At 48.6% G+C, this 16,638-nt stretch overlaps 1 protein-coding gene across 5 annotated transcripts in view; it reads left to right on the forward strand.

The window, feature by feature from the left end:
- Positions 1 to 16,638, forward strand: part of Tox2 (TOX high mobility group box family member 2) — a 120,063-nt gene that overhangs the window by 34,007 nt on the left and 69,418 nt on the right. For all 5 annotated transcript variants that reach the window (XM_052184197.1, XM_052184196.1, XM_052184195.1 and 2 more), the window contains exon 2: positions 12,120 to 12,185. In XM_052184197.1, the coding sequence (XP_052040157.1) occupies positions 12,120 to 12,185 (66 nt within the window). The remainder of the gene's footprint in view (positions 1 to 12,119; positions 12,186 to 16,638) is intronic.

Below are 16,638 nucleotides of genomic sequence, written 5' to 3' on the forward strand. Positions count from 1 at the left end.
TCCCTTTTTAAAACCACCCCGCGATCCAACACTCAGCACTGTCTTGACATATTTCCCTTCCAACAACGCCAGCCCTTTGTGGCATGATTGAGGGGCTTGTTTTGCAGCACTGGGCAGAAAATATCTTCCAGATCATCTGCCATTCATTGTCTCGCCCCCCCCCCCACACACACACACACAGTGTCCCACCCGACACAGGGCTCTTGTGGCTTTTAGTTAATTGTCTCTGGCAAGAATCTGTTCTGGGACTTGTTCCCAACCGCACAGAAGATATATCATTGTCAGGCACAAATATTGGCAGTTCTGGGCAGCCTAGGGCTCTAGGCTGCTAACCACAGCCGGCCTCCAGGGAACGACGGGCCAAGAACACAGAAAAGGCTTAGCCTGCTCGTTGGAGCATGAGCTCTGAGTTCAAACCACGAATCTCCCATTTCCTATCTGTGCAGCCTTGGACAAGTGTGTTTCACATCCTTAGACTCTAGTTCCTTCCCCGTGGAACGGCAGCCTGGATTATGGCTACTTACCTTCTGGGTTTCAGAAGATCAAATGAGTTATTGTGGGCACATCCATGCAGCAAGCTCTACGTCACTGTTGTGCAAGTTACTTAATGTGCACACATGATCTGCCCAGTTCTTTCCAAGACAGACATTCATCCTGCCTGCTCCTGCCTCACCCTGGCGATGGCTTTGGGTGAAGGAGGAGCCCTAGATCTGATAACTGGCCCACTTGAAAACAGCATTTGGCTCCCTGCTCTGAGCTGGGACATCTCCTCAAGGCCATCTTGGCTCCAGAGCCTCCTTGGGACAGGCTGTACATGCCCCACAACAGGGCCCTCCTTCCTGGCTTCCCTGAAGCACTTCACAGTAAGCACCCACCTGTACCTGGGCCCTAGATGTTGAGAAAACGCTGGCTTTTAGTATAAGTTCTCTACGTGTGTGTGTGTGTGTGTGTGTGTGCGCGCGCGCGCGCGCGTGTGTATTAAATATAAAATCGCTTTGTGGGGTTTGGGAGGGTCTTGTCACCCTGACCTCCAGTGTCTGAATGTGTACCACTTAGGAGCCTCTGCACCTCTACCTGCCTGGTGATCCCTGGCAGCCCTGCAAGGATGGGTCCCCATTCTTCAGTCCTCTTCAGATAGGAAGGAGAAGGGATCTTAAGGGTCTACCAAAGGGCCCGGAGAGTTTGTTTAGTCTTTCCAGACACAGATAAAGACACAGAGAAAGCAAAAGTTCTTCTCTATAGCCACACGATGAACTCGGTACTTACAACACTCCAGTCCAATAGATATTTTACTTTATCAATGTCCCCAGCATGTGGGGGCAGACAGTCTGGCCTAGGCATGGCTTCTGGAGGGACTGTGTAGGTATGTCCCACATAAGCCCAGGCTGGATGATGGTAAGCCCAGGCTGGATGGTTGGGCTGGCTTGCAGATTGCCAAGTGCTTTGAGTTCTACTTCAAGGTATTTTGAGTCTTAGTAGACATGGTGGGGTAGTGCATGTCTATAATCCCAGCACTTAGGATGTCAAGGCAGAAGGATTGTTGTGAGTTCAAGGCCAGCATGGGCTAATTTATAAGACCCTGTCCAGAAATTAAGAAACAAAAAGTTAGACTCTTCTTCAGGGTTTGACAGAAAAGGATCCGGCCAGTGTCATACGGGGGTCTTGAGTGAAGGGGGGCAGGGCCAGTGCTGAGGAGCATGGGTACAAGCTGCACAGTGGGGGATGGGTGAGACAGGGTTAGGGGATCTCTAGTTTTCCTTTCCCCCCACCCCGCCCCCCAGCGAGGCTCATTGGTACTTGCCTAGGCTGGACCAGGGAGATGCTAGGGACACAGCTGGGACCAGCTGGGCACACATATGTTAGGATTCTCATGGGGATCCAGGCAGAAGGCCACAAAGTCGTGAGCCCCGTCTGATGGGTTCTCAGCCCTGCCCCTTGGCCAACCTCATCTGGCCACACCCTGACCTACTTCCCAACCCTGGCCCCCCGCAGCCTCAGCCAGGCCCGCAGCCCCCCTTGGCACTGTTCCCCCTCGCAGCGGCCAAATGAAAATGTTTGTTGAAAACAACATGTGCATAATTAAAGCTTAATGAGCGCTTGTCTGTTTGGAATGTGCAATTAGATTTATAATCGGGGATGGGAGCGCACTCCAAACGGCTTTAAATGGAGCCGAGAGAGAGGATAATTTTTGCCATAAATCTGCGGTAATGTACTCGATGTGCAAGTTACCGGAGGCAGCCCCAGGCCACCGTGCTGTACCCGCTGGGCAGCTGCAGCTGACTGTGGTGCTGTGGTTGGACCTGCCAGTGACTTCGGAGGAGGCTTTTCCTTGTTAGCTCTGGAGCAGCCACCTGCGCGCCGAGAGATCTGTAACTGAGCCCACTGGGGGAGAGGAGGCCTTCTGCTGAGTCTGCTGCTCCTGCCCCAGGATGACCTGGTCAGGCAAGACCCCTCAGAGGAACTCACCCTGTCCTGAACATGGCAGCAAGGGGAGCCCTGGGGTACACCATGGTCCTCAACTTTGTTTCTTGCTGTGTGCCCCGGAACTTAGAGCACGTCATAGGCTTCAGTGAGCGTTTGTCGAATGACTGAATGGTTCTGGGTCGGGTTCTTGTTTTTTTGCAAGTCTTTCTGCATGAGCCTCGGTTTCCCCATATTGGCCATTGCTGACACAGAGTTTCCCCTGACAGCCCTGGTTTGGGGAAGATGATGGCTGGTCCAGAATCTAGATCAGCCTGGTCAAGCAGAAAAGGGATGTAGGTGGGGCTGGGTTTCAACTCTGTGGCAAAGCATCTGAACAGTATGTAGAAGTCCCTGGCTTCCATCTCCAATTCAAGGGAAGCATAAATAAATAGATTATAAAACAAACCACATGATATGCTTTTGAATATCCTTGTAACCACATACTAAGGAAGTAAAACAGAGACAGGCAAAATTAACTTTAATGGTATCTTTTGGTGACCTAGGTCAGCTAAAGGATCTTTTCTATATGTAATCAGTATAACATTATTCGTGAAGTATTGGACATTCATACTGTTCTTATGTCTTTGAGATCTGGTGTATATTAAATACTCAAACACCTTGGTGTGGAAAAGCCACACTTCTAGGAGGCTGGTGGAGAGACCTAGTGTCCCTGTCTGTGAGGAAGAGATGGAATCCACCTCCCAGAGGAGCCTGGTACCTGGTAGCACTCATCTCTGACTACCGTGGTGACTGTAGCCACCACACTATGTCTCGATGATTTCTATTGACTAAAACAAATGTTACTAACTTCTGTGAGCAGTGGGAACAAGGATCCTCCCAGCGCCCAGAGCTGCAGGCTTGCCCCGTGAGGCTATTCCTAGACTTTCTTTTTATGGCCAAGACTTTGCCTCTCCTCATGAATCAAGAAAACTTTAGGCTGAAGCTGGTGAGGTCACCTGCCCACAATTCTTGCATGACATTGAGGTGGGAAACCTGTGTGAACATTTTTTTCCCCAAGACTTTTTTAATTAGCATATATTAATGGTGTATGATAATGTAATATTAATGACATATAATAACGAGTTACGAGATGATATTTTCATAAGCACACATGTGTTTCTGATCATGTTTACTCCCCATTAATCTTTCATCTTCCTTCCATGCTTGCAAACCCCTCCCTCTTTCTTCTCTCCTTCCAGGCCTTTTTTCCCCCCTCTGGTGAACTGAGGAGTTTGATTAGGGTCACAGAAAGTGAGCTTTCCCATAGTCTAGCCTTCAGACTCAGCCTGGATCTCACAGCTGTGTGATCATAAGCACAGCCCCTAACCTCTCTGGGCCTCTGTTAGAGTGTTGGATTTCCAGACTGAGTACCATAAGAATGCCCAGCACTGTGAAGAGCAGGGGCACCCATCAGGAGATAGGCAATTGATTACAGGGAAATTGATGACTGATGTTTCAGGAGCAAAACATAAGTTATTATGGGGTGGGGTATGAATCGCCTCATAGCCACACCTTCTTACAGGTTTTATGTCAGGTTGTATGCTGCAGGCAGAGTTAGGGACATTTTTCCATGCATAGACTTCCAGGTGGGTGGCCCTCCACAGAACTCGACCATGTCATTGAGCTAGGTGTGTCCACCGCTTCCTCTGAACCACAAGACAGGGCTGCAAGCAGCTTCCATGATTTTACTGATGTCCCATACCCATTTTCCAGACGAGGAACAGGAGACACAGCCATCAGTTAAAAGGAAATATCGCAGGAGAGTGGAGAATGCAGTCTGCCCAGCATTTGAACCCTGGTAGCCTAGCATCTGTGTCTGGATAAACTCTAATTGTACTGTTCCACATGGTGGCAGGCTCAAGCCCGAGGGTTCCCTTAGTTAGGCCAACTCCGATCCTCTCCCATCTGTAAATGTCTCTTTCCCCTCGCCTGCCTGCTGAATCTTCCCTGTGATACCCGGCTCTCTGCAGAGCCCAGATCACAGCTGACACACTCTTGTCAACTGAGCTCAACTTTGTCCCTGCAGGCTGAGAGTTGTCGCCCGCTGCAGCCAGCCTGGCAGCAGCTGAGAGCTGCTTTGAGCATTTCTCTTCAGATCGCTGCAGGTGCATCACCCAGTGCCTTGCAACTGGCTGGGCCGAGGGCTGTGCATCCTTCCCCTTTGACCTGTGTCTCTGTGCCGAGCGGAGGATCAGCAGTTTCTTCACAGTTGTGTCTTCAGTATCTCAGCTTAAGGCTCAGGATTAAAAGCACTGGTTGGCTCTGGGCAAGCTTCCAACTACCCCGAATCTCACTTTGTTCATCGCTATAGTGGGGCTGCTTGTGGCGACTTTGCTATTTCTAGGGAGTTCTAATGAGATGCCCAGGCGTCGCTCCAGGTCTGGAAAGCTGGTCACTGCGCATGCTCATGGCAATCTGGAGGTCATGTTCCTGCTCTTTGCCCTGTCTATTCCTATGTCTGAGCCCTGCCTAAGAGCTTCTGTTGAGAAGCCATCCTTCCTACTTGACTTCCCTTGCTATCCCTGTCCTGGTCCCTGTCATGGCCATCAAAGAAAGCATTATTGCTTGAGGCTGCAATGGGAGCTATGTTCACTGCCTTAACTTCAGACTTACAAGTCAGGCTGAGACTAGTATTTATGCTCAGAGAAGCATGGGCTAAGATAATTAGAACGAGGACCTGTTTGGGCTGGCAATGTGACGCAGCTGTGGCGAGGCTGTTGAAGTAGGATGTTATTGGTCCCTTGGCTTTCATAGGCTGCCCAATGCAAAGCTGTCCCTGGCGATCAGGATGGGCTGTGAGCTAGTCTGTGGTCCCCTGTTATGGCTTAGAGCTGGGGCTAGGGCGTAGCTGGCCATTTATCATCCAAACGGCTGGGAAAAGGCCAGAAGGTAAAGAGCCATCACTTTCCCACTGGACTGGTGGCTTCTGGAAGGCAGAGCCATGTTTGATCACTGGACCTGCCTGATATCTAGTGCACCATTTGCACACAGTAGGCACGCAACCACCCCTCAGTACCCTCTGAACTCCTGTGCTTCGAGTGATTTCTGTTTTCTCTTTCCTGGGAGGATGGGCAGCTCCTGGCATTTGGGGGCTGCTCTGAAGCACACAGTAGGGATTTAGGAACTCATTGTTGGTACATGATACAAAAATGGCCCTGGCTAGCCTCACTCGGCTTCAAAGACTTAAACCAGGACCAAAAAAATGGGGGAAGGGCAGTCATGGGAGCATGGGGGTCAAAGAGTAGGCTCCGACCGTGAATTGGAGGGAAGCGCTGAGCCTTTCCAGACTGGAGGAAAGGGAACCAGAATGGGTGAGCCATATGAAAGTAGGGAAGACTGGGAGAGTCAGGGGCATGCCGGATAGCGTCAGCTTTTCAATGACATAGGGGACAATGTTATCAGTGGGCTGCGGGGCTGGGACTGATCAAGGGGTACCAGTGAACTAACTACAAAGTTAGGAAGCAGTTATTAAGCAACTGTCAGAAATAGTTAACATTTTTCAACAGTGTATTATAGATATCAACTGCTACTGGATATCTGATTACTATTGGATATCTGATAACAGATACCAGAATTGTCATGAGGTAAAAATAACTCCTTTTTAGTCTGCGCGTGGGTGTATGCATGCTCAAACACATGGGGATGTTTGTATGGGCCCACAGGCACATATTTGTATGTGTGTGCCTATGGGGTCTTCCTCCATTTGCTCTCCATTTTAATTATTTGAGGCAGAGTCTTTGGAGCTAGAGCTCACTGCTTTGTCTAGTCTCACTTTCTCTGAACATCCCCTGCCTCCACCTTCCAAACACTGCGGTTAGAGGTGGACTTCCTCACTAGTTTAGCATCTGCAGAATTTGCATTGGTTCTGTGGCTCCGATCTCTGTCACTTACACTTGCTTGGCAAGTGCTGTATCCACTGAGACATTTTCCCAGCCCTGGCTGCTGTTTTCTAGGTAAAGGAACCAAGATATGAGAAGTGAGGTCCAAGGTCACCCAGATGATACACAGAAGTGGTGCTCAGATTCCAAAGTCTGTACTGCCACCAAAGCGTTCACAGTTGGAAAGAACTGAGCTCAAAGCTGATCTTATCTAAAGGGAGGTTTTCAGGTGGACTCAAAAGTGTGAATTTTTTAGTGCAAGACCATTGGGTAGAGCAGGTTGCCAGATGACCTTCAAGGAAACAGAAGTTAGAAAGAATCAGAATTCAGGGGGCTGAGAAAAAGAAGAGAGTGCTCTGGGTTGATGATGAGGTAGGAGCCAGGAGACAGACACCAGAGATCCCCACAGCATATGGTGTGTGTGTGTGTGTGTGTGTGTGTGTGTGTGTTGTTTAGAAGCCAAGCAGTGGGGACAAAGGACCCCCCACTGATCTGCCTGACAATGCCAGATTAGTAGAGGAACTGAGCAGAGTGCTTTTGTGGGTGATCAGATTGGGGAAGATTGTGTCAGAGTCCCCAAGGGATATGGAGCTGGGCCCGTGTGATGGTGATATGTTACGGTTAGAGAGTGCTAGAGAGTCAGTCCATGCCCATGAGGTCAGTGTGGAGGTATTTTATTTGAAATGCTCATGAGCCAAGTGGGAAAATTGGGGTGACTTGGCTAAAGACGAGTGCCCGAGAGGTGGTGACACAGCAACTGTGAGGACATAATCTTGTTCTGGGACAGGACAGAGGGAGAAGGAAATACCAGACCCACTTACCAACCCTCTACCAATCCATTCATGGGCTGAGTCTATTTCCTCCCAGGCACCCAGACACCCACCCACATCTCATGCATCCTAGACCCCCTCACCTCAATTTGTTTATCTTATCTGCCATCCCAATCATTTTCATATACCTGCCTTTTCATACTCAGCCATTTTATTGTATCCACTCATTCATCACCCTCTCTCTTGACTCATCCACGCACCCCAACCCCATCTACCCATCCTCATCACACACACACACACACACACACACACACACACACACACACACACACACGCAGGCAGCATCCTTGTTATCCCTTCACCTCACTAAGGAACTACCTTATCAACAACAAATAGCTTAATGTTGCTCGTATGCTGAGACCACGTTATAAATATGCTAACTTGTTAAAATACATCATCCAAACGAATCTCAACTGTTCTTAAATTACAACTGCTAGAAAATGTAAATTGCACGTGTGGCTCACAGTTAGGGTTCATGTTGTTTCCGTTGGGCAGCAAAATTTATGCTATCTGTCATCAGTCCATGTATCCCCCTCCAACTAGCCACCCATCCATCCATCCACTCATCCATCCATCCACTCATGTAGCTGCCTGTCCATCATTCATTCATTACTCTGTATCAATTGATCATCATGAGATCTGTCTATCCATACATCTATGGATCCATTGATCTGCTCATCATTCTTTGGTTTCTTCATCTATCTATATCTGTGCATGCACACATCCATCCATACCTACATGTATCCATTTATACATACATACATACATACATATGTATATCCATACATCCATCCCTCCATACATACATGCATCCATCCATATGTACATCAATGCATCCATCCATATGTACATCAATGCATCCTTCCTTCCTTTCATCCCATACATACATATGTACATACATACATACATTTATACATATGTACATCCATCCATCCTTCCTTCCATCCATCTATACATACATATATATTCATTCGTCACTGCATCTAGTCATCCATCCATTCATTCATCCATCCATCCATCCATCCATCCATCCATTAATCACCATCCTTAAATCTCTGCCTTAATCCATCATTCATTAGCTCCTATACTAATCCACCCATCCTTTATCAGCCCCGCCTCTGCTGATCCACCTGTCTATCACCCATTCCCCATTCATTTGTTCCTGCATCAGTCCCTCCACTGTTTTCCTCCCTTCTCTCATCTGCTCACTTCCCATGTGTCTCCATCTCATAGCACACATCTGTGAGAGATGGATATTTTTATCTCTTGTGAGTCATAGGCAGTAGGTCGGAAGAATGGGGAAGGTAAGGCTTACATGGAAGGAACTTGCCTACGGTGGAACAGATGGCGCTAGGCTCTCTCTGTCAGATCAGGGATCCTCATTTTTCATGTTGGCTGCTTTTTCGTTAGGTATCTTTTAAGATAAAAACAATCCTTTGGGGGAAGCACGATGTGCTTAGGTTTGGGGGTGGTGGTGAGTAGCTTTGCAATAGAGGCCTAAGAGCTCCTGTCCCTGAGGCGGCCACACAGTATGGAGCGAGTCAGCCCCTTTAGAAGCGTCTGGGAACCTATCCCTGGTGGCTGACATGAAAGGGTTATCCCTACACATTCGATATTTGCAAAGAAAAAAAAAAAGAAAAAAAAGTGGGTTCTTTCAGAATCCAAAACTCATTTCCATGACAAAACTCTTGGGAAGAGAAGATGAAGGGCCTGGCTTTTGCAGAACAATCTTCCAGCTGTAATGAGGGCTGAAGATGGCAGTAGAGAAGGGATTATAATTAGAATATGAAATGGGGGAAAATTAATCTATTCCAGGCAACGGTAAGAGGATGTTCTGACGTCTCATAGCGATTCTTCGGCTGTTGTCCCCCCTGTGTTTCTTCTGCGCGTTTTAAAGCACACAGGAGATTGTGCAGTGTGAACAATGACTCTTGGCATCCGGGAAACTGTGAGGTGTGCACAGGGTTTCCACCCGTGGGCTGTCACTGAGTGTGTGTCTCTGGGAATATGAAATGTGTGCTTGTGTTCACACGTACGTGAGTTCCAGCAAACACTTGCAGGTGCGTGGAGTTTTTCTGCATCTGGCATCCGCTCCTGTCCTGTGTGTGTTTTGGGGACTGTGTGCCAGCTTCTCCCAGTCTGAGAATGTACCCTGTACCTGTGCTCTGTGGTTGAGTTGTGCATGACACTGGTCCACACAAGCCCGGTTTGCGGCATGTGTGTGTCCGTACCCTCTGCTTACTTCAGCATGCCCGGGATGGTGGAGGAGATGCGAGTACTTTCCAGCTGGTCTATGAACACTTGAACACGTGAAGGAAGGTGGCCCTGCTCTCTCTGAGGGAACGGGTAGTTCTGTGACCTTTCCTTAGCTTATTCATTCTTTTTTCCAGAAAGGGTCCTCCTCAAGGAGGAGAGCAGGAAGAAGCCTCAGCCCTTGTTCCTGGAGGCCAAGGAAGTGGAAGACACCCCCCCCCCCCCCGCCGCCCCAAGTTCTTGGGGACTACCCCTCCCTTTCTCCCTGGATCCCAGGTCTCTGCCCAGTACAGATTTGACAGAGGTGGGCAGACAGCCAGTGTCCCTGTTCACAGCTGTTCAGCCCAGTGTACTTCAGAACACTGTGAGATAGCCAAGACTCTCCAGATTGAGGCAGAGGGAACAGAGTGAGGCTCTCAGGGAGCAGTCCATGAACCAAGTCCTTCCTCTGTGCCAAAGCAAACTTCACTCTAGACTGTGACAGCTCTTTCCTACACATCACTTGAGTTCATAGATGCATGAATGAGTGAACGAGTCTATTCCTGAGATTCTCTGGTAACCTCACAGGAGTTCACTGCCCTGAAACCTCTTGGCAAACTCTCCAGCAGGGCTTCCTGTGTAAGGCCATCATCTACTGTCCACTCTGGGCGACTCTTCCCTCTCCCGAGTCTCCAACACACTTGTCAAGCATCTGCTGTGTCTAGGGCCCTGGGCCAAATGTTGATGGCATGGAAGGATCTAGAAAAGCCTTGGTTCCTGTGTACGGGGAGGTTGGGGCATGATTGGGAAGGAAGCAGGCAAACCAAACAAGATGACACTGTGTGGTCTCCTGCCCATGGCGTGACCTACCCTCTCCTCACGTTTCCTTGGCTTTTAATGGGAGAAAGGATGCTGATCATTGGACCACTGAGATCCTTCGTAGAAAGCATGTCACTCGGGATGACTCAGGCACAGTCATTCATTCATCACATTTTTTTGTCACTTGCCCACTGTATATAAAAAAAGGGGGACATTGTCCAGTCTGGTTTCTTGTTCCATGCCGTTATGTATTATTAACTTATACTACCCTGTTTAGTTGCTGTTGTCAAAAAATGACTCAGCTCGCTGGTTAAGCACAGCTTGAAGTCCTGTGTGGAGGGGAAGCCAGCCTGAGCAGCATCCGCGGCAAATGAAGGAATGATAGAGGGCTAGAAGGTTACAGGCTGTGGAAAAGAGAGGAGGTGGCAGTGGGGGAGGTTGGCTCTCTGAGCCCACAGAGGTGGGACTTGCCTCCTGGAAGGCTGCTGCACACAGTTCTGAGGGAAGGGCTTGGACAGACATCTACACGGCCGAGGGAGCGTGGAGTTCTACATCATGCCTCTGCACAACTGTACTCATGAAAATTAGTGTCACGGAGAAACTCATACCCCGGTTCAGTGACTAATGCAGCCATGTTGAAATGGGAAAGAGAGAGAGTGTATCAGGCTGTAGGCTCAGATAATTGAGGGTCCATGTCACCTTCTTACTGTGGGATTCTGGGGACTGGCAGAAGCAATTATGTTCTCATATATAGAGACTTTTCAAGGTGTGTTTCCATCAGAGAAAATGAGACACAAAACAATAATCAGAGTGTTGTAATTTGGAAGACGAAATAAGTGCAGACGTAGCCCTCAGCAGGTGCAACCCGCCAGACTCTGGCCCCTGGCCCAGTGGAGGCCATCTTGCTCAGACGGCTGTGCTTCCTTGTGTCCCCTAAGGGCAGGTCACAGCAATGGCTAGTTGTTGTAGACAGTGGAAGGCCGTCATCCCTTGCTTCATGCTGAGACTGACCCCTGTGTGCATGTGTGCAGTTCACGTCTCAGAGCTGTGATGGGCTGAAGCTGATGTGAGGGTTCTCCTTCAGCGCTGGCCAGTGTCCATACAGGTTAACCCTCAAACCGAGCTCACTCAAAAGCGCGTGCATGCCTCGGTCTCTGTGGCGCTGGGGAATGCTATAAAAATACCTCTCTTCAGGAAAAGGAACTATCTGCTGGCATGTGTAGAAAACTGCCCTAAACCATCCTAGGATGAGGGGACCACTGTCCTCTCCTCGTTTCACACATGAGGAGTTTCAGAAGTTGGGACACTGACTGACACTCACTCATGGGTAGCTGCTGCCAGGGCCCATGTCTCGCCCTCTGTGCCTGTTCCCCATGCCGGGCAGTTCTTCCAGATTCCAGAAGAGGCAGATTCTCCAATACAGGATTGTGGTCCCCGTCGGAGGCAGAGACAAAGCCACTTAGGGTAGGAAGGTTGTAGAGGGCTTCTCTGAGGCAGGCTGTCATTGATCCAAGCCAATGCACCTCAAGGTCCTTCCCTGGCACGTGGGGGTCCAGCTTCAGCTGATTGCCTCAGTCACGTTGCATAGAAGAGGCATTTGTATACTGGCAGGGGTGGGCAGCTCAGTGCCTGTCAAGGTAGCCTGCTGTGACAGCCGACAGACAAGTGCCAACAGCAGAAGACACTGCCTGTCTTTGTCCTGTGTGTGATTGATGGTCCTGATCTGGGCTTTCAAGGGTGGCAGGACAGGGGCTACCGGCCATGCTGGATCTCAGCCTTCCCTATCCTGGGCTCTAATCCCCTTTGGCTCAGCAGAGTCCCCTGACATCCTTGGGCCATAGGTCTGGTTCCCTCCAGGAACACTGTAATGAGAACCACTTCTGTCTCTTTGTTCTAGTTTGATGGTGACAGTGCCTACGTGGGGATGAGTGACGGAAATCCAGAGCTCCTGTCAACCAGCCAGGTGAGTACCCAGCCCCCGCCCCATCCCTGAGGGCGTCTGAGCCTTGGACTGGTGGAGCCTAGATGCTGCTGGTGTTGAGGTAGTGGGGCTGCAGTTGCATGGCCTAATACTATTCTCTCCATGTTCAAAATATCAGTTGAGTCCTTACAGAGGGACAGTTAAACCAGAACTGCAGTGCTAGCTGTCAGTGAAGTCCTTGGCTACTCTTGACCTACAGTGGGCACCATGGAGAACTTACGCACTCCAAGCATGTTGCCCACATTTCCTGTGCGAGGCACAGGTTTCATGTTCATGACAGTGAGTTCAGGTGTCGCATGGTCTCTGCCACTGCCTTCCTCCTACTCAGCACTTGTGGGGACACCCAGGGAGAGTGTCTACACACAAGTGAAGAGACTCACACGGAATCAGTTATCTGAAGTCACTGAGGAGGCTTGTGGGTGTGGCCCAAAGGGCAGAGGGCAAAGTTATCCTGGAAGGTCCTCTTCAGCAATCCAGACCTCTGGGGCCATAGACGGAATCAGATTTTCTACAGAAAAGAGAAAGTTAACATTTCACTACAGCAGTTAAGCATCCTCGCTACAGACGGTGACCAGAAAAGGGGGTCCTTACTGTAGACAGTGACAACAGAGAGAATGGTACCCTAAGGCAGGAGAGCCTGCAGGATGGCAACAGCTAATGATGCTGGATGGGACCAAGGGTTTTCCCAGCTGCTGGGGACCTTGAAGAGCTGTAGAGCAAACCTGGCCCTGCTCTTACTTCTGCCTTCTGTCTTAGCAACTAAAATTGGGTCCCCCCTCCCCATCCCACCCAGCCATCATGATAGGCTCACATCTTCTGGCCTATCACAACAAGCCTATTAACTCACAGGCATAGGCACTGTGCCTTATTCTGTGGCAGGCCCCATGCAGCCATCAATGAGTAAGATGTGGGCCTGTGGCCCATGGAGAACTCTGCTAGTGAGGTAGATGATGCAGTCCAAGTGGCAAGGATGCTGATCCTGGGGAGCCTTGCCCCACCCCTTCTCTGGCCTTCCCTATGTGAGCAATATGCTGCTGCCATCACAAAGCTGCTGTTACTGTTGCTGTATCGTGTGCCAGCCTGCAGGAATGGGGAGCAAGACTCCAGGTCCTGGAGGTGTCCTGGTGACAAGGCTCGGTTGTCCAGAATCAGTTTGTCATCCCAGGAGGTCCAAGCTTTCTCTGAGCCTCTGTGATTCATCCCAAGTCCACACTGATCTTTGGAGCAGGCTACACTCTGAAGTCAAAACCAACCTCTCACTTCCTTAGAGAGCTCTTTGTGACTTCCAGTTCTGAGCTGGGGCCAGGGTTGTCTCCCATGGCACCAGTTTGTCTTCATTTCTGTCTCTTGTCACTGTGTGTGGTCATCTGCCACATTTGTGATACCTTAGATGGTGCCTGATCTCCACACAAGACCTTGATCTCCGTAGCAGAAGGCTGTGGTCCCTGAACTCCACATCCTCCACGGAGTTGAGGGTGTAACCCAGAAAGCACTGCAGGAATTCTGGTGTGATATGTGAACTTGACCTCTTTGTTTATCCTTTGAACCTCACTGTCCCTAACAGGAGAGCAGGATAGTTAGACTTCTCATGAATTCTTCTAGATCTTTTTGCTGTCACCAAAGGGTCTGCCTAACATAAAAGAGACATGAGGATCTGGGTATAGTGATACCCGCCTGAGCTCCCAGCACTTGGAGGCTGAGGCAGGAAGATAGTTAAGTTTGAGACTAGTATTGGTTACCTAGTGCATACACATCAATATTCTATATAATGATAATAATAATAAATGATTAATAATTAATAATAATAGTAGTAGTGGTAATTAGTAGTGGTAGTAGTGGTGGTAATTAGAATCCTGTGAGAGTAAGTTCAGCCAGTTGCATAAGCCAAATTTAATATCAACAACTTGGCAAATGTAGCCTTGAAAATTTCTCATAGTATATCTTTTCCTTTCTGCAAAACAAGGACCTCACAATACAGTAGCTAAAACTACAAATATGTCGGTACTTTGTGGTTGTATTAGTAGTCTGCGGCTATTCAAATGGTAGAGGACATGTTCCCAGAGTAGCAAATCCAGAAGCAAATCCAGAAGCTGTCCAGACATGGTACTGGTCTATCAGCTCCTTCCATTGGTCCAAGCTAGACACAAAAAGTATAGAGTCAAGCAACGGGAACAAGAAGCCAGCTCTTGAAAAGAAAACTATAAGATACTGGAGTCCTTTTATAAATGGCCATGTGGGAAACAGAGGATATGAAGCTTATGCTGACCTTGCTAATGAGTTAACTCAGGCTCCTCAGGATGCTGGCCTCCAGCCTTTCTTTAATGGCAAGAGATGGCCAGGAATTTCTCTCTTTTCCCTGGAGTCTATATGTGTGCTTACACACACACACACACACACACACACACACACACACACACTTCCTTTCACAGGGTGTTGTCTTATCAGCTGTAGGAAATGTACTGCCCCAGTTAATGTAGGACTCATGTGAATATGAAAAAATGAAAGTCTTGGAGACCAGAAGATGTTATATATCTTATAAGTATGTTTGCATCCAGGTCCAACCAAGCAGCAAGATTCACTGGGCACCTTACGATTCAAAGGCCTTGGATCTGAGCCGGAAGCCATTTCTAGCAAACCCTAGCTTCTAATATGCTTCAAGCAGCAATCTTAGGACTTGACCTGATAGAGACCAGTTCTCTCCTGACTGAGAGCAGACCCAGAGCTACAGGGATCTGTATGTCTGGGCTGTATAATCTGGGAAGAAGGGGAGTCTATCTGGAAAAGGCTAAAGCTCTCACAGACCTGGACTCGTGATCCTAGCTCCCCTGTGCCCAGTATGGGTCAGATGTCTCTATGCAAGGGATGTTAAGCTTCCTTCTAATAGGAAGAGTGACACCTGCCCCTTGGGATCCTGGGAGAAGTAAATGAGGCAGAGTTATGGGTCCTGCTGACACTGTATCAGAGTCCCTTCAACAATCTAAGGTACCCAGGTCCAGCTGCTGTGGCCGTTGACTGCTGACTTACCTAGAAAATTAGCCTCTGACGGACAAATGGGTCACTCTGCAGATGCGCTCCCCCTCCCCATGTAACCGGCATGGAGGCTGTATTTGGGCCAGACTACAACCTTCCCTTTTACTCATTCTCTAAGCTCCACACTCCTTCCCGCGCCGAGTCTCTCAGAGACGTCTCATCTCAGGCTGACTTTGGGTGAATCTAGACTAAGAACCTACGCAAACCCCAGTGTTCAGAGAAGCCAGCCATGACTTATCTCTATTGTCTTATTCCCGTAAATAATGTTCTGGCCACACAAGATGAGCGTCTGGTCAACTCTGTGTCAATGCAAGCATCGCTTCCTCTGTGGGAATCCCCTAGACATCTTGGCCCAACAAATAATGTCTGTCCCTTCCAGGTACTGCAAATGGTAGTGCGTCACTGTGCCTTTCTGGATGTGGGTAGTTTTCCGATTTTATGGTTATAAATAAGATTTACACAAAAGTTCTTAGGGGTTTTCCTAAAAATTGGTGTGCACACTCAGGCACTCACGAATACACGTGTATGTGTATACATGCCTCTGAGAAGGAAAGAGAGAGACAGAGATAGAGAGAGAAAGAGAGACAGAGGAGACAGAAACGGGGCAAATGGGTTGAGATTGATGACATGAGGTTTGCTAAAGCTCTCAGTAGCAGGAGTGGACACAGGGAGACTGAGGTCGGGTATACTTTAGGCAAATGAAAGATCCTTGATTATACTAGACACAGAAGAAATGGAGACACATGGATGGTCTGAGACATGATTTTGGAAATCAAGCTATCTGATTTTGAGACTTCCAGATGCAGAGAAAGAAGGGAGGAAGAGAGATGAGCGACTCCCAGGGTGTAGCCTGACTGTGCCACCTTCTGCCTTGGGGAAGGGCAGGCTTGAGGAGATGGGACTTTGGGCATTTGATATTTGAGAGGCCCCTTTAAAAGCAGTTAGGTGGCTGTCTAAGTCTGGAGCCATCGTGTAAACTGAATTCTCAGCCTGTGGATCAAAGCCACAAGAGGATAAGTGAAACTTAGGAAAAGAGAGTGCACCCGCCATTTTTGTTTTGACATAGAGTCTTTCTGTGGCCTTCCATAGAGCCTTAGAAGCCATAGGCAGAGCGTTTTGAGGAAGAAAGATTAGCAAAAGATGGTGTTGAATCCACAGCCCCTTCCTGCCCAGAGATGATAACATTAAAATCAGGCAGAGTAGCACAGAACTCTGGAGGCAGAGGAAAGAGGATTATACATTCAAGGTAGTATTCAGCTGAATAGCAATTCAAGGTCAGCCTGGGCGACACAAAACTGTCCTGAAAAATTTAAAGGCAGATTTTTAATCAATTAAAGATTTAAATCAACCGAGAGAAATCATAAGTGAACAAATAAAGCCACCTTTAATACACTTTCCATTTTGG

This window comes from Apodemus sylvaticus, chromosome 5 (genome assembly GCF_947179515.1).
Source record: "Apodemus sylvaticus chromosome 5, mApoSyl1.1, whole genome shotgun sequence".
Classification (NCBI taxonomy): domain Eukaryota; kingdom Metazoa; phylum Chordata; class Mammalia; order Rodentia; family Muridae; genus Apodemus; species Apodemus sylvaticus.